The 18,743-nt window shown below is 36.5% G+C and overlaps 1 protein-coding gene across 3 annotated transcripts; it reads right to left on the bottom strand.

Annotated features, from left to right (window-relative positions):
- Positions 1-1,022: 1,022 nt before the first annotated feature.
- ING3 (inhibitor of growth family member 3) lies at positions 1,023-17,065 on the bottom strand. 3 transcript variants are annotated; one of them, XM_081958287.1, is made up of 12 exons: positions 16,787-17,065; positions 16,562-16,633; positions 13,794-13,894; positions 11,897-11,962; positions 10,915-11,011; positions 10,326-10,397; positions 9,948-10,067; positions 7,297-7,355; positions 6,572-6,762; positions 4,150-4,342; positions 2,597-2,635; positions 1,023-2,022 (listed from the first exon to the last, which is right to left on the bottom strand). In XM_081958287.1, the coding sequence occupies exons 1-12, from the start codon at positions 16,983-16,985 to the stop codon at positions 1,906-1,908; spliced, it is 1,326 nt and encodes a 441-aa protein (XP_081814413.1). In that variant the 5' UTR covers positions 16,986-17,065; the 3' UTR covers positions 1,023-1,905. The 3 variants fall into 3 exon arrangements, with proteins under 3 accessions (XP_081814413.1, XP_081814412.1, XP_081814414.1); XM_081958286.1 differs by having other exon boundaries at positions 7,297-7,454; positions 16,787-17,055; XM_081958288.1 differs by having other exon boundaries at positions 7,297-7,454; positions 16,558-16,633; positions 16,787-17,054.
- Between the last annotated feature and the right edge of the window lie 1,678 nt (positions 17,066-18,743).

Here is an 18,743-nt window from a genome sequence, read left to right as displayed (position 1 = left end):
GGCAACCGACTAAGACAGGGGTGTCTAAACTTGGCAACTTTAAGACTTGTGGACTTCAACTCCCAGAATTCTGGGAGTTGAAGTCCACAAGTCTTAAAGTTGCCAAGTTGAAGTCCACAAGTCCACAAGTCTTAAAGTTGCCAAGTTTGGACACCCCTGGACTAAGTCTAAGCTAGAAGGCACTCTGCTTCATGCAGTGCCATCCTATGCAAGATGGATAGTGAAATTGTAAGGCAGACTTAAGGGTGATCCTGAGAGGTAAATGTTTTTTTCCAAGTCTTGAGCAGTAACGTAAAAAAAATCTCTTTCAAAAGTGTAAATGAGCTGATCTTCCTTAAGTCGAGACTCATTACTCTGAAAGCCTAAAGACCATGATTTCTGGCTATGGTTCTATATCTCCCTGACTTTTCCAACTCAAGGTTGAACTTGAAAAAGACGATTGGAGGAGTGTTGTAACATACATACAGGAGAAATGTCCACTTTTTCCAAGCTAAGGTTTCAATTTGGTATTTGATTTGCCGGAGGTCCCATTCCAGCAGGTTTGTCACCCAAATTTAGGACATGCATCGTGCCTTCTATGGATATTGTATGATCTAATGGAAACATCCCACTCTATTCTTTCTCAACCATACCATCTTAAAGAACTGCTCTGAATTGCTGAGGATAGAGGAATGTTGGCGATGGCGTTAGAAGTGGCAGAAGAAACTAGAAAAGAAACAAAGCATAGTATACTCCACTAATGTAATTTCCTTATGAAAGCAACAAACTTGGGATCCAATTCACTGATTCTTGCCATGTCCCACCAGCTGACTGACCTTAATTCAACATAACTTTGAATTATGAAATTTTATGCATAAATGAATTTCCTAGATGCAATATAAACATTAATCATTTCCAGTATTGAAAGTGTTGTTTTGCTTACATGAACGACGTTATGTGAACCAATTATTTAGCATTATAAATAAGAAAACAGTAAAAATAAAAAAGAACCACCCACCACACAGTAGGCATATTGCTTAGTATGTTGGAGATGGAAACCTTTTATTTATATATTTTATTAAAAAAAATAAAAACTATTTAAAATCCTCCAGTTAGACTGCATATTATGAAAGCTTTCATGAAATGTTGTACTGTCTTTCTTTGATACAGTATGCAAAGCATTAATACTAGCATTTGATTTTTTTCAAATTTGAACACCTAATACAATTTCAATTTAAAGGATCACTTGCACAAAAAATAAACACATTTGGTATAAAAAGTTTATCACTTTAACACCATTTTTAATGACTATGCCCTGAATGGACCCCAAACATATAAAGATTAGTGGTATTTTTTTTTTCTTTAAAGTGTACAAGAGTCTGTTGCTATGTTCCAAGTACTCCAGAGGATATTAGCCCAGTGTGTGTATTCAAGAACCATCTTCTTCAGCCTGCTGAATTCTACTTCAACAAGAGAGCAAGCTCTAAAGGCATCTGAAAAAGTCCATTCTCTTGATAGCCTGACTTCCTTTACCACTTATATACATAAATTCCATAACAGTTCTTGAGCACAGAACATGCAGCAGAATGTCAGCTGAATATAAAATGATTCGAAATGTCCTTTTGCTGGAATTATCTGAAGACCAAGTTATCATAGAATGCCCATTGCTTAGAGAAAATGGTCGGAGTACAAATGTCTGCATATGTTTGCCACTGGAACAATCCGTGGCTAACTGGAAAAGTATTTATAGCACAGCAGTAGTGCATAAATAATTTAGGTACAATATTAAAACACAGCTAGCAAAATTAAGAAGTCAATATTTTTGACAGCTATATCAATCCTTCTTTGACTAGCTGCAAAGAAGCATTTCCTCCTAATCCACCTCCCAAAAGGAATATGTTAACTGGAGTGAAGATAATGCAGCATTTATTTATGCCTATTGCCTCTTCTTTTCATTGCAGCAGTACACTGTGGACAGTACCATTTTCCTTTTGGTGCTTCTGTCAATCCAACACAGCCATAATGGAACCACTCTATAGGACACTGTAAGAAACATAAAAGAGAAAACACGATATTCTGAAACATCGATGGTAAAAAAAAATGCAATGGATTAATATGGGACAGATTCAGAGACTCATAAATAAAGGAAAAATACCAGATCTCTTTAGGAAGCCAGATAAGTCTCAGATGTTATATTTCTTGGCCATCAATATTACCAGGACAACTACTACATGCTTATTCAGACAGCTTTGTATGTGTAAAATCATCTTTAAATTCTCAAGAGTTGCATTATTTTTCCCCAAAACCATCAAACAGAATCTAAAAGTTACGTCTAGGGTTTAAAATACTTAGTCACACTTCTAATATACTCACCTAAGCCCCACAGACAACCTGAAGCATTTCTGACAGTACATCCAACTTTTTCCTCAAATGTATTATTAGAAGCAGTGAAAAATAATTGAATACTGATATGCATATATATGTATATATTGTGTTTGTGTGTGTTCCACCCCAGGCATTAGATCTGATTATCTGTTTAACATGGTTCTTAAAAAACTAAAAAACAAATAAATCAACAAGGTATTATTCCTAGTTTCAATTAGTTTTCCATACTTACATCTTGATTATCACAGCCCACCATTTCACCGTATGACACCTATGAAGAATCAGTACATATTTGAACATTAGATTTTATATGATCAAAAAATACTTCACATCAAAAAGTTAATAGGAGAGATCGAGATGGACAGTTCCAACTTTTAATATGCTGAAAGAATAGTCATACTATAAGCTCACTTTCCTATTATTGGAACTTTTAGATTGGAGAGGACTTCCAAAAATTCCCATTGAAATATCCAAGAGTTACTGAACTTTTTTCTTTGATCATTAACATTTTAAATTTGTTCGAGAGTCACTTTGATGAACTGCCTGTTTGGAAATATGGCTATACCAGTTTGGGGAAAACATTTATTTTTCCATTACTATCAGCTGCAACATATAAACACAGGTAACTTCCTTTTCACGTATTTACTTTCTGTAATCTGGTTTATTTATTATTTATAGAATATTAGCCTTAAATATTAAGTAGAGTGTTGTTTTGACTTTTCAAATACAAATCTGAAACAGCCAATTTGTATGACTGAATATAGGTGAATATAGCATCAACATTAGATTTTATATATAAAAGCTGTATTTCAAGTTTATTTTTCAACAGAAAATACTTCTAATATCTAATCTGAAATCCAATCAGCAAGGAAGATCTTCATTAAAAGTAAACAAAATAGAGGGAGCAACAGTAATATTAAATACCAATAACATTAAAATAAAAATAAAAATTGTTTCTCAATCTAGTCATTATTTGAATCAGTCTCTGTAGTACTATCATCTTAGTGATATTATTTTCATTTACTCTATAAACATTTTAAGACTATTTAGTTATTGTAGCTGTATACTACTTTCTATAACTGCAAATCTCAAAATGCTGAGAGTCCATAGAATCAGTTATAGAAACATCATAATCAAAATAAAAAGATTTAAGAATTTTTTTTGCAGAAACTAATTGTGAGATTACTCATTCTACATAAATTTATGACTTTATATTTTTAAGCAGCATTTGAGAATCCATTTGTTTATTCAGATATTCCTGTGTGTTATATTTTCTTAGTTTGAAAGCCTATAGCCAGATTTATTTTTTGTGTTTAATATTTACATAATATAAATCTGCTAAACACTGACAAGATTTTACATCCAAAGAGATTTTTGGATGTGACTGCATAAAATGATATGAACATTTCTTTATTAAATTCTACTAATTCTGCATCTCCAAAAATAAAATGAGTAAAAATGAGCTAATTGATGATGAGGATTAGCAGAAAAATTGGCTACAGAAGCAGATTTATTTATATTTCTTTGACACCATGCAGATATTTTCAAAGATTCTATTCAAAGATGCACTATATTCTGCATATATCAACAAACTGTTGGTCATCTAGCTTTATAGAATTCATTGTAATTTGGTAATTTTAAATTATGTTATAGTATAAATATTCATAATTTATGACACCTAATTACATATTATCACATCTGTCTCCTCTCAGTAAATCAGCCATGATCAATAAACTAGGCAAACTGCCCTGTCAGAAACAATGTTCTTTCTCTGGCAGAATATACCTGATTACAGATGCAGTAACGTGGCTCATTTGGATCATAGGTCCAATCAACCTGACTATTAGATTCAGACTCGGGAATGGCTGCTGTTTGCTGGGAGAGTTCTTGGGCTAGTGCAGAGGATGAGGAACATGATGACAAAGAAGAAGATGAAGATGATGAGGACGACTGTTGACTTGAAGATTTGTTATTGTTTCTGAAAAATTAACATAAACAGGTTACTTTCACCAATCTATTTTTCATGACAAGGGATATTCTGAAAACAACAAAAACTAAAAAAAACTGTGACTTGATACAATTTTAAAATGATTTCTAAGTTAAGCCAGTATGTACGAATACTGTCCCCTTCACTTACAAAAAGCTTCAATTTTCTGTCTGGGGACTATGCATAACATCTGAATAAAATAATCTACCTTTTCTTCATAAGGGATATGTTGAGGTCCAATTAAGATTGTAGGGGTGGGTCATTCTTCTTTGAACTTTTCTTCAGGGTTTTTTGTTAAAGAAGGCAATGCATCACAAATGGCATACAATGGAATTTGGGAACTAGTTATAATTCATTGAGAATTCTTTTGTTAGAGCCCTTTTCTTTAAATATCAATTTCTTTCAGTATGGGAGAAAACTTCTTGCAGACTCAGAGAATGTATTTTCTTGCCTTCGCTGTAATAATTCATCTTCGTATTGTTAAGTAACAGGGCAAATAACATATTTTAAAAACCTTCAGCAACCATAGCTCTTGAATTATTCCTGAAGGGAAGTCTGAATACGGAACATTACAGAAATAAAAAGGCTTAGAAATTTTATAACTTAATTGCTTCTGCGCCTTAAGGCGATGAACCGGATTAAGACAGCAAGCTCATACTGCCCCCCCCAAAAGGTGAAAATTATTATAGTGGTTGCACTCCATCTAGTGGCCAAAACGAATAACGGTTCTTTTTTTTTTTTTTTTTGCATGAAACTTTGTCATACAATTGAATTTACAGACCTGGAATCTACCCTCATTACATTCCTACTCAGATCCTAAGAAAGGTGATAGCAGCAGAAGGCACTATAACCTATCTCCTGAGAATGGCACGGATTCAGTGCAGACCGCTGCAAAAAGGTGGTTAGCATGCTCAGCTTTTTTACTCTTGCTTTAACTACTTGCTGCTTAATATACATATCCTTTTTTAAGTCTTGGGAAGTTGGAAGTTGAAGCTGGAGATTGTCCAGAAAAGTAGCAAAAGAAAAGTTCCTGTTTTGTTATTATTGCTGTTAAGAGAATAAAGGTGGTCTTGGAAAGACTTAACTGAGGGAACACAACTACAAATAGTCCTCGAGTTAAAAAAGTTCATTTATTGGCCATTCAAAGTTACAATAGCACTGAAAAAAGAACTTATGACTATTTTTCGCATGTACCATTGCAGCATCCCCATGGTCATGTGATCAAAATTCAGCCACTTGGCAACTGATTCATATTAATGACGGTTGCAGTGTCCCGGAGTCATGTGATGCAACCTTCTGACCAGAAAAGTCAATGGGGAAGCTATATTCACTTAACAACCATGTGACTAACTTAACAACTGTGGTGATTTACTTAACAACAGTAGCAAAAAAGGTAGTATAATGAGGTAAAATTCAATTAACAGATGTTTTGCTTAGCAACAAAAAATTTGGACTCAATTGTGGCCATAAATCAAAGACTACCTGTAGTCTGTAGTGTGAAAGGTTTACATTTAGTCCTTGGTTACAGTGGCAACTGGGACTATATTTCCATTGCTAAGTGGTGTTGTCGTAAAGAGCAATGTCACATAACTAGATTACTTAGTGATGGCAATCCCAGCAGTTTCGTTGCCAACTGCAGAGATTATTAAAGAAGGGTCTCATGTGATCAGACTGCTAGGCAAGCAGGCCGCTAGGCAAGAGCTGTGGGCTGGCACCACTGAGTTTGGGTGACCTGGCAGGGACCATGAGTGAGATTTCCATGTACAGGCGGAAGGGGTGCTATGGAACACAAGATCCCTGAGATCTCCTAATCCATAGCAAGGTTCCTTGGGAGAAAACGTTGCAAGAGCAACTTATAGAAGTTTGTGACCTTCCCTGGCAGTTTCCCCATTGTGCAAATTATTCATTGCAATGTTAATTGCAAGCTGGGCATCTGAGAACATAGACTGTGGTCATGTGACTGCAGAGATACTGATGGTGGGAACTCTTGAGAAATGGTTGTGGAATCCTACATGCAGCATTGTTGTAATTTGAATGGTCACTGAACAAGGACTCTATGTAGGAATGCTGGACAATAGCAGTAAGGAATTGGGGTAGAATTCAGAAGCAATAAATCCTGCATCTTTGTCATGCAATTTTGTCGTTCCCAGATAGACACTGCAATCCTCTTTTGAATGTCTCTTACAACAAACAAAGCAGCTACGATTTTAATGAACATACTTGCTTTTTCTACCACTCCGTGAATCTGTGGTTGATGAACTCAATGTCTGTGATAATGTGGATGCCAAAGCAGATGATGTATATCCTGCTGTGTCCCTGGATAATGCAAATTCTCTTGCGAGTTGGAAGTCATTGTTCTTAAAGGCTTCATAGCTTGCCTTTAAGCTCGATGTCCGTCTTCCTTCTTTCATCTAAAAGAAAAACAGCAATATGAATGGAGGGTTTCAAATTTAGCCTTATTTGTAATACATTGAATACAGAAGTGAAACACTTGACTTTCACTGCTTTCCTACATGAGCAGACCTTGAGCTAATCTGTAATTACATTATAATTGGTAAATTATACTGGTAAAGCTTGTTTAGTGCATAATCATTTAATGAGTACCTTACTTTATTCCCTAAAAAAATACTATAGGTGAGGTTTGATCTTCAAAATATTGCAAGTAAATTATTGGTATTTTCCTTTGGCTTGTCTCAAGCACATGTAGATAAAATTAAGGAGAATTACAGGTTTACATATTTAAATCTAGCGGGAAAAGGTTTCAGAATGTCCCATATAAACCTCTTCCTTTCCTGTAAAACCTACATCCATGAAATGTCAACCAATAGATATGACATCTTTGAAAACAATTGTTTTGAAGTGCCAATAGCAAATCTAATGAAATAAAAGTTGCTATAACAACCTGTTTGGGGCAGGTATTTTAAAACATGCTTTGAATTCCTTACCTGTGCTGTGGCTTGCACTGCCTGAGCTGCTGCCATGGTAATAGCACCAGCTCCAGCTCCTGAAGATAATGAGCCCAGGTTATACGATGCCAATGGCTGAGAAGAATTTGCATTATATGCACTGTTGGATGAGGATGATGAATTACTGTTTCGACACCCTTGATGAATAAAGGGAACATATTTATATAGTCTAAAATGAGAACTAAAAAAAATAAATGTCAGAAAACTGGAAATCAACTGTGTATGAAGGAAAAGTTAGACAGTGTGCTAATTAAGAAAGGAAAATATAGATTTAATGATGTGGAAAGATTTTGGTGCTGTATCAGTTTCTTTGTATTGTTTGCTCTCTTGCCCAAAGACTAAAATGTAACAAAGTTATGGAAGAAATGAATTCTTTATTTCATGCTTTAATAAACCATTTGATATGATTAAAAAAATGAGTGTTCTGGGAATACAAATTTAAATGTAGGGTGATTTTTAAAATATAATGGTATGGTAAATATTATAATACTCAACATTGCATGTTTTGAGAATCAATTTATTAGCAATAAAATATTAACCTTTTTCTGTCAGGCCTGTAGTTATGTTTCTTTTAGGATCTTTAGCCTGCCACACTTTCTATTATTTTCCTATGCTGTTTCATTAGTGTAGTAGTTGGGAGGGGGGAATAGAAAGGAGTAGATTTGTGGAATGTATTGTTGTCATTCTTTTCTAGAAGCTCGAGGTCATCTTTTGTCTCTGCACCTCGACACCTGACAGGAAGCAGAGGGGTGTAGATGCCAGCGTGGAAGAAGAATATTGGACCATGTGATGGATTATGGGTGTGGGGATAAGATCATGAACTTTCAACTGGGTGAAATTCCAGGAAGAAAATCAGAGTTGGAATTCCACAGACGTGCTAACATGCCTGTATGATTAAATTGGAACTTTTAAGGATGATTCTGCCTTGGTCTCTGATTGATTTCATGCATGGTATTTAGAACGCTGACATTTTCACTACTTAGTTCAACTATATGCTATCACAAATAAAATGAAACACACATATATTAAGATGCAACATGAATATTATTAGGACAATGCAGAAAGTCGCAAAAATTTACTTGAATCACTTCTCATGCACTTTTAAGTGTATGTAATTTAAAATTATGCAATGGTAAGTAAAATACATACCACTCAGAAAACTGAAAATATTTACTGCCTTAAAAAAATATTTGCAGCCATAAGTAAATAAGCAGTTTGGCCTATGACAAATATCACTCTTTATCAAAAGCATCTTTTCCCAAACTTGTCTTCCAACTGTTGGGAAAGTCTGTTTTTTTGTTTATTTTGTTGTTAAAAAATACCATCAAAACGAAACATGTCCCTGCCAAATTGTAAGTATACAAAACGGAAGCAGGGTAGCAAATTTCTGTCTAATCTTCAGACTAATTCTCTTTCCTGGAAAGATAGTAATAGTGATGTCGCAAACGAGTTAGCACATATGCAAGGCAAAGTTGGAAATGGAAAAAATGAGACATTGAATGAAGAATGTAGAGAAAAAGAAGGAAGGAAATAAATAGCAGGAATAACCGGGTGAAAAGAGGTGGTAAATCATGAGCTATATATTATTCCTGGTGTCAAGATCCTTCTAGATGTGATAAGGCCATTTTCTTAGCTACATTCGTCCACCCATTTCTTCAAAAACAGATAGAGGAAACATGTTGCATTGAATCAAATAAAATATTAAAAGACTTAGATCACAAATATACTGTTGCCCTGGTTAGTGATAGGCTGCTGCAACCTTCTGCTCAATCTGGTTGCTATCTGCTCAGGACTAAGTATTTAAAACTGTGCATTGGCTATTGATATGCTTCCGGGGAAAATTCAAGGCATTGGCAGCCTTTCATGGTTTATGGGTTCATTGTTTTCCTGGACGTTTCTATCTGTCCCATGCAGTCTGGCAGAAGAACCTTTCAGGTCTCATCTGCTTACAAGTATCAGTCAGGGGGTATCAGGATTTTATGTTCTGGTGCTCACCATCTTGAATATTATCTCTCCAGAGATGAGTTTGGCTCGGTTCCTGTTGGCTTTCCAGTAGGGCCTAGAAGACTTGCCTCTATTGAGCCTGGGACCCAGAATGTGTGATGAAGATACCTCCTGGTTCTGCTGAATTATTGACTTCTGATTTTTTAATTTTTCCCTGATATCTGTTTTATGTATTTTGTATGTGTTTTATCTTTTTTTTTAATGTTGCTAGCTATCCAGACTCATGTTTTTGAGATGGTGGTCATATAAAACTAATAAATAAATATATAATTCTATTTGAACTGAAAAGCATGGCTTAAAGATAAAGAGTTAAGTATAAAGAAAAAATGCATTACGCATTTTTTATTGGGCATAATCCTAGCAGGAAGCTAACCAGAAATCAATAGCACTTTGATTCTGTTTAGTTTATTTCCCTCTTGTTTTGTTAAAGCTGTTTTTAATTTTTGGACTACTTCTGCACTTAGAGCTTATAAGTTCTGTCATACAGCTTTTAGCAGCAAATGCTGCGGCAACCACTTTTAAATGAAAATTGTATCTGCTTTTTTCCTCAAACACTGTTTCTGAATATAGGATCAAAAATGGTTCGATTTGCTTAGATTTTCACTTAAATTTATAACAGAAATTACCTTGTGCATTTTCTTTAGAGGCATCTGAAGTGAGAGTTGACAGAAGAGCTTCAGATTTAAACTTCTTTTCAGGTACATGGTCTGCTGCTGCATGATGAGAGGAGGGATTGTGTTTCCTTTCTGTATAAAGAATTTAAAAAACCTGTCAGTCCAAATGTCTAACCCGAGGTGTTGAAATGCAAATGACATACTTCTAAAAACATACAAAGCTTAGCCTTATCAAGCTGTTTTTATCAATTTTACATCCACTGAATGTATTCAAGCATTTGTGCAAATTCCAATGGTAGCTTTAGGAGACAGCTGGCTTTTCAGATAGATAATCCTATATTAGTTTTACATTCATATTAAATCGCATTAAAGGCAAAAATTTCAACTTACTTTCTACTGGAGTGTGAGAATGTGCGTGATGATTATTCAATGGTTGTGAGGGTGTATCTAGTTCCAAAGAACCTGCCAGGATAATAAATACTTCTTTTAATCCCAAATATGGTTTTGACAAAGTACTGTAAATATGGCAAAAAGCATCCTGACACCATGGATTGTTTACTTGTCTTTTTCATTCTACTAGATTTTTATCTTGTAGAACTAGAACATTCCTAACTCAAAACCTCAAAACTATGCAGTTAAAACTTTACAGGGTAAATAAACCTCTTAAAATAAATCATTTCTACCATTTCCATTCTATTTTTTCAAAATATAAAGCAGATTCAAGGATTTTCATGCCTTATCATTCCTATCATTCTTTTACTGAATCAAATCTAAATTCTAATCTAATTCATATGTAAAATCACTGCAAATCACAATGTTACTTTAAATTCTTAATTTCAGATCCAATTATACCACTCTTGAACTGGATCTTGGATGCTTTGCACATTATTAAATGCCTGGTACCGTTAAATTAGAATTTTATCATCATACAATATTATATACACTAGCATAATTCTAAAAGATTATCACACATACTTACGTCTTTCCAGTATTTCGGTAATACCAGCATTATCAGCTTCAAGTTCCATTTTAAATTTAGCTAACTCCTGGTCCAATTTTCTTAAATGACGGTCTACCTAATTTAATAAGAGATTTTTAGAACTGGCAGCTTATTTTCAACCAGCATTATCATTTCAGACCTTTGGAAGGGTATTAAGAAAATGAAAATTTGCCATATAAAACATGCGTAACAGAATCCTTAACATAAAAGCATTCACAGACTTACACGAAATACATTTATTCATTCATTACATTTATTCAATTCTCTCAATAGATCTCTCAACTGTTTTAAATACTGTATTAAAATCATGTTTCACCATGGAAAGGATATTGTAATGGAAATAATACTTCTGTTTATACCCAGATGACAGATTCCACAAAATAGCAATAAGGTATCTGTTAACCACTTTCCATTTATATTTTGGTTCCATTTCATCTCCCTGTTCTGTCTTATTTCCCTGCACTCATGTTTTTCACTGTTTGCCATTATATGAGGTCATCTGTCAATTGACAAGTTGGGCTATATTGAAACATGGGTGACAATCTTACCTTTGTGACTTATAGTTCAGGATGTATCATGCAAACTAAGACAACTGAGCTGAAAAAACGGCTAAATTAATACAAAATTTAAGCCTCTATATACCCTCTCAGATTTCAATTAACATCTGATAAAGGACAGCATGAAACTAAATGGGTCTTTCTTCTTAGAAAATAAGCTCTAAGTCAGGCCATGCAAACCATGTAGTCAGCAAGGAAGCTAACATAAAAACCGCCATAAATTTGGTTGCAAAACAAGTGGTACAAATCCAGGGAAGAGCTCTGGGATGTTCAAAAATTAGGACAAAGCTGCATGTGTTAATGAAAATATATTTACTTCTATTGTTATACATTTACGTAAAATATTGAAAGTGTTAACTGAAGACCACCATATAAATCAATTCAAAATTTTCTATTTTACTTACTAAATCATAAATTTGATTAGCCAACTGTACTTTTTCATCTGCATCTTCTAGCGCTTTGTAATAATCCTGCATCAGAAATATTACGTAAGCAAATTGGTTACAAATATTATTTAGTAATACATTAATAATTACTAACTGAACTAGGGCAAAATTATCTATCAATGCATAATTACACTATATTAATATATTAAAATAAAGCATATTTTAAGATAGAGATTAATATGTGTGGACTACTGCAATTTCCTCTATATGGAGATGTCCGTGAAGAACACACAGAAAGTTCAACTGGAACAGCTTTCAGAAACTTAGATGGGTGTATCTAGATTTGTCCATCTGAAAGCGTTACTGTAAGAGTTACACTGGCTGTTTGCTTCCAGGAACAAATCAAGTTGTTTGGAGACATACTAGGACTCAGGACAGGTAATCTTTAGACCGTCTGGGCTGAGAATGCCCTTCCAGTAAAAGCTGGAAGAAAATGCTTCAAAGCTTTTCAGTGATTGTGTAACACTGCCATCACCACCCCAACCCTTGAAAAGCTTGCAATTTGATATCTGGAATACCTCCTCCTTTTGGGCTTTTAAAAAGTCTTTAAAGTCCCAGCTCTTCAGCAAAGGATTTGAAAACAATGAAGATTGATTCCATAGGTCAACAATGGCGAACCTTTTTTGGCTCGTGTGCCATAAGTGGGGGGAGCACAGGGGGGTAGTGTGCAGGTGTTCCGCACCCATAATGCAATGCACGACCCCTCCAGTGCGCATGCGCGCACTACAGGCACAACCCCCCCCCCATTTTTTGCATGCTTTTTTTGCCCTCTCCAGGCTCCAGAGGCTTTATAGGAGCCTGGGAAGGGCAGAAACAGCCTCCCCCGTCCCCCAAAGCCCTCCGGAAGCTTGAGGGAGCTTCAGGACGCTTCCCTGAAGCCTCCAGAGCAGTCAAAATGACCCTCCAAGCAAACCGGAAGTCCGTTCAGCTCATGAAGCCTCCGAAGGGCCTTCGGGAGGGGGGGGGCTCTTTTCGCTATCACCAGGCTCCTTTAAAGGCTCTGGAGCCTGGGGAGGGAGAAAAATGGCTTTAAAAAAGGGTGAACTCAGCTGGCTAGCGCGCCATAGGTTCGCCATCACTGCCATAGGTGATGCTATATTTCTATACACAACTTCCATTTAGCAGGATGTATGATAACAGATTTAAATTTCAGGAAGGCAAACCCCAGTTGAAAGTTAGATAAAACCTCCTAACAAGTTTGGTACTTTAATAATGGAACCCACTATTCATGAGTATGACAGGATACTCTTCATTGTATATATTCAAAGCACAGTTTAAATAGTTACTATTTGTCTGAGATACTTAACTTAGGTTCTGGAATTGAGATGAATGTATGTTTATAATTCTATAATCAGTGAAAAAATGTTATTAAAGTAACTAAGACCTTTGATTTAACTTGTTCCCTTGCTATTTATTCATGTTACTGAATCAAATAGGTAGCAAATCAAATTGGAAGATTCATTGAAGTTGTTCCATCTCTTTCCACTATTTTCAAGTATGGAAGATACTGTGTGCCCTTGAATATGTGGAATTAAAATGAAAGCCAATATCTATATTGCAAACACATTGCATTTAAAAAAATCTATCAATACCACTTGTTTGTAAATAGGATAGGTCATATAAAAATTGTATAGGTCTAGAAAATACAGCAAAACTGAAATATTCTACAGTATTTTGAAATAGGTGAAATAAGTTGTTCTAGACATTCCAGGAACATTTCAAGCACAAAATTGAACCAATTTACAGCTGTGTGTGAAGATTTTTTTTTTAATATCGAAACTCAGAAGTAATTTAAAACAAATTCAAGGATCTACTTTGCAATTTTGTTGTAAGAAGGCATTTGCCTTATTCTTACCTTTTTAATTGAAGTCATTTGTTCTTCTCTCCATTCCTGTTTGTTTTTCTTTGCATTCATAAAAAATTCATTTACTCTTTGCTCCAGTTGATCCATTGCATCTTAAACATAGAAAACATTCTATATGTTCATTTCTCTAGATAAATATGCAATAGTTTGAAATAGGGTAACACTAGTAAACAAATATTTTAAGACATTAAGAAAATGACTGGTCATAAGACATAATTTAATTTGTCCACTGAGGTTTGTCTGATTTATATCCCAGGAGCTCAAGACAGCTAGGAGACTCTTTCCTCATTTTTAATGCACATCAAAAAGATAAGAAAAATTGATTTGAGAACATGACTTGTCCAAAGTTCACAAGTGGATTTCCATGCTGAGGATAGGTTTGAATATGAGTTTCCTTGCTCTAATTTGACATTTTAACTGCTAAACCACTGGCAGTACTTTAACATTATAAGAGACACATGACAACATCTTAACAATATTTTTGTAAAATTAAGTCTTCCTAAATCCAGTGAAATTCCAAAATAAGGAGATATAAGATCACAATATTAGCTGAGCGTACTACAAATGAATTAAGTTTACTTCCAGATAGCATATTTAAGTTTGTCACATTTATCATGAAAGCTGTAGCAAAGAAAAAAGTTTCAAAAGTTCTAACTTCTGAACTGTCTATTTACAGCAGAGCTAGGGCACTTCAGACGTCACTATGCTGTGGTGTGCTGTGCACTATACCCTAGCACCCAGAATGAATAAGGCCAATGGTATTGTTGGACAGTACTATAGTAAGAGCCGGTCTGGTCCAGTGGTTAAGGCACAAGGCTAAAAACCAGCAGAATAAATTCTATTCCTGCCTTAGACACAATAGTCAGTTGGATGACTGTGGGCCTGTCATTCTCTCTTAGCCGGCAAAATCAGGCTCAGGCAACAAGTTGATCCGTCAATTCCTGTCACAACCAATGGATCAAAATTTGATCCAAAAAACCCTAATTCTGCACTTGCAGGATAACACCAGGGAAAAAATTGTTGGATAGTACTTCTTCTTGTTGTATCATATCCGTCATCAGACATTGGCGATCATGTTGGCGATCCTATTTTTATCAACAGCCGGATGAAAAAGTGCTGCTGAGTTTTGTCCAAAACAATTGGACAAACTACTGAAATCAATTGCTATTGAGAATGCAAATATATTCAAGAATGTATTTAAGCAATTAAATTCAAATGCACCATAAATATTGAGCAAGTCTCAATTACACCTATGTTTCCAAGATGGTTGACTTAATCATGGTTCAGTTAGGGGGAGTTGCATAATATACTAAATAATAAATTAACCACTTTGATTGAGTCAAAGGGTATCTGCTAAGAGTAATGTAGTTGGCTTTTTATGGCTTACTGTGAATCTTCCAACAAATAGACAAAAATAGGGAAAGTGTGATAACATCAAGATAATAAAATTGAAATATTTAGGACAAATGATGAGCAACAAGAAATGCCAAATACTTCATACACAGTAGAAGATTCAAAGGAAATTTAGAGCTGAAAGTGATGTACATTCAGGCTGAAATTTTTTTACATAACTTATTGGGGAAAAGTAGTGTTCTGGACAGTATTATGAAATGTCATTGTTCCAACAGAAGACATCAGAAATAAGTGCTGCATATACTGTACAGTATATATCAACGTACAGAAAAATCTTGTGAGTTCTGCTTATTTACTGTTTATTATGCATGAGGTTGATCATATCTTTTATTTTACAGATGATTCTGTATAGTGTTAACACCTGGATGGGAACATCCATGTTCAAGTCCATCCTCTGCCACAGAAACTATCAAAGAACAACTTAACTTAGAGGGTTATGGGGGAAAATGGGAGAAAGCACTATGTATATAACTATATATATGTATATGTACATATGTAATTATATATATATATATATATATATATATATATGTATGTATGTATGTATGTATGTATGTATGTATGTATGTGGTGTGTGTGTGTGTCTGTGTGTATATATTAAATGTTATATACATACTACATATGTATAACATATACCATATATATGTATACATATAATTCCCACAGTCACATTATCTAAGACTTTATTACTATTATTTTTCTCTTCCTTCCTAGTACCTAGCTCTTCCCACTTATGACTATAACCATGCTGCTTATATCTTTACAATTATATTGTTTTATTTGTTTCCTAGTATTTGATTGCTTATTAGTAACCTATGACTATCACTAAGTTTTGTATCTTATGATTCTTGATGAATGCATTCTATTTTATTTTTCTTTATGTGCACTGAGAGCATATGCACCAAAGACAAATTCGTTGTGTGTCCAATCACACTTGGCCAATAAAGAATTCAATTCTGTATCTTCCTGAGCTCCCGAAAGTCAGCCGACAAATGCATGTAAATCAAACGTATTTCTTCATCCTTATCCATTTCCTACACTACCAGCTTATTTTCATCTCCCTACTAGTGAATCGTTCTTCTGAACTTATGTTTCGTGTTGCTGCAAAGGCGCTTACGGTGCAGATAGTTTGCCTAATGTTAAATTTCTGAGGGATTCAAGGCTGGTGCGGGAAGCACCTTAAGAAGCACGTGTAATCTTTCCTTCGACAAGTGCTTCACGCAAGGCTGCGAGGTAGCTCTTCCCACCCTTCCCTCTGGAAGCCCGCCTCAGCGGCCGGCTACTCGCTGGACTGCGCGCGAAGCCGCGCCAGGGAGGCGGTCGGTGGGCGGGGCTGACTCACGTACTCTGCACCTGCAGGTCCATCTCGCGCATCTCGGTGAACCTGTCGCGGAGATCCATGGGAAGTTGTTCGATCACTGCAGGGAGGGAGGGAGAAGGAGTGAGTCAGTTAGATGCAACAGCCGCCTTGAAAGAGGGAGGAAGGTGGGCGGAGCCTACGCTGCGCTCTCGCCGTTCCCCCTCCCCTCGGGCCTCTTGCCCCCCGCCGCGCTCCCACTGCAGAGACTCACTCTCGAGGTAGTCCTCCAAGTACAGCATGGTGGCGGCGGCGGCGGCGAGGCACGAGCCCGGGCGGCTCCGTTGTTTCAACGACGAGCGAGGGGGGGGCCTGGGTGGGGTGAAAGGGAAAAAAAAAACACCGCCTCGTCCCTTCCAATATGGCGCCCGCACCGCCAACACCACCAGAGCTCGACTCAGCGAAAACAACATTGGCGGCTGACGGCGCTCGCTTCGGCCGCCGCGCGATTGGCTCCTGGAGAAGGTGACGTATGTTCGCGGTTCACAGATTCCCGCTGCTTCCTGGGAACTGTAGTTGTTTGAGCACAGGCAGCGTGGACAGGAGGACTCAAAAACTACACATCCCAGAAGCCGTCGATTTTGACGCAGAAGGAACAGGAGGATGCTATAAGGACGCGGGGAAGTTGGAATTGTCCCTCGATGGCTTAATTACTGACGGCGTTGCTGTCCGTGTTTACGTAGAATCGGTGTATTCGAGCTAGTTCGGACGAGCTGAAAATCACAAATTCATGTAGTTAAAATGCTACTTCTAGGTTAAGGAACATATTTCAAAAATATAATTTATAATAATGTATCCCCTCCCTTTAAATTTAATATTAAACCATATGGCTACGGGAAATTATCCACAATGTTGCACTTGCTTAGAGCAACCTTATGCCATAGTTCTTTATTAATTGTTTCTCTAAATTAAGTAGCGGGGTGTGTGAGTGAAGAAAAAAAGAGGTTTGCAAATGTAAGTTACAAGGGGTTCTTTTTACAAGAGTGGTTTCTGCTAGACCAGGGGTCTCCAACCTCGGCAACTTTAAGACTTGTGGACTTCAACTCCCAGAAATCCACTGGCTGAGAAGCTGGCTGAGGAATTTTGGGGGCTGGAGTCCACAAATCTTAAAGTTGCCAAGGTTTGAGACCCCTGTGCTAGACTCACCCCACCCTTACATAATTGTGAACAGCATTTGAGAAGTGACCTCACCACCCCCATCTTGTGCTAAATTGTCCACCAACAATTATTTTTGGGGAGAAAGTGAATGGGATGCTGAATGGAGAATATCCACGTTGTCCTGTATTGCAACTGTGGAAAAGAAGGAGGTTAGAGCAAAACAGTGATACTTGACAGGACGGTGGAAATCCCAAAATCCTAGAGGCAAGATTAAGTAGCAGGTCCTGCTGCTGGGAAATCGTCTCTGCTGGAAATTTAGAGTAAACCACTGGCTGTCCAATGAAGGTTTCATTTGGCATAGGAGCCAAGGTGAGGGTTCATTAACTTGGCTTCTCAAGTCCCATGGAAATATAACCATGTTATGGGGGATGATGCTCATTTTATTTTTATTACTAAATTGGGAAATAAAACCTCAAGATACAAGGGTTGTATCTTCAAGATACAAGATAGTTGTGTGCTTCACAAAGGAAGTCTTACTACATAGCCATTTAACCTGCACTATGCACACCCACACTTTCATTAAGGAAGAGTTTCTTTAGCTGGCTCACTGTTATTTTCTTATTTTCTCCTAGCTATTCCACACAGGTGGCCTTTGCCATATTTTTTCATCCATGATGAAAATATTCTAGAGAATCTCTAGGTATAAATGATAGAGAAATAAACATAAATGGTCTCTTGAGCATTTTTAGCAATAGCCCAATAATTCCTAAAAGGACAACAGGAAATACTGGATCTTCTCTAGAATCGGGGAGTTTAGTCATGGAGGAGATCTGACTTGTCATTTGTTCCCCTTTATTTGAATGTAATTAAACGAGTGCCGTTATAATTCTCCTTAATTTAATATGCAGTAGGCTACTTCTGCCAACTTAGCAGTTTGAAAGCATGAAAAATGCAAGTGGAAAAATAGGAACCACCCTTGGTGGGAAGGTAACAGCGTTCCGTGCTCCTTTGGCATTTAGTCATGACAGCCACATGACCACGGAGATGTCTTCAGACAGGGCCGGATCTTCGGC

The sequence above is a fragment of the Natrix helvetica genome (genome assembly GCF_964273705.1).
Source record: "Natrix helvetica genome assembly, chromosome: 6".
NCBI classification, from domain to species: domain Eukaryota; kingdom Metazoa; phylum Chordata; class Lepidosauria; order Squamata; family Natricidae; genus Natrix; species Natrix helvetica.
Note: the sequence above shows the minus strand (reverse complement) of the source record. Positions and strands in the feature narration are given on the sequence as shown.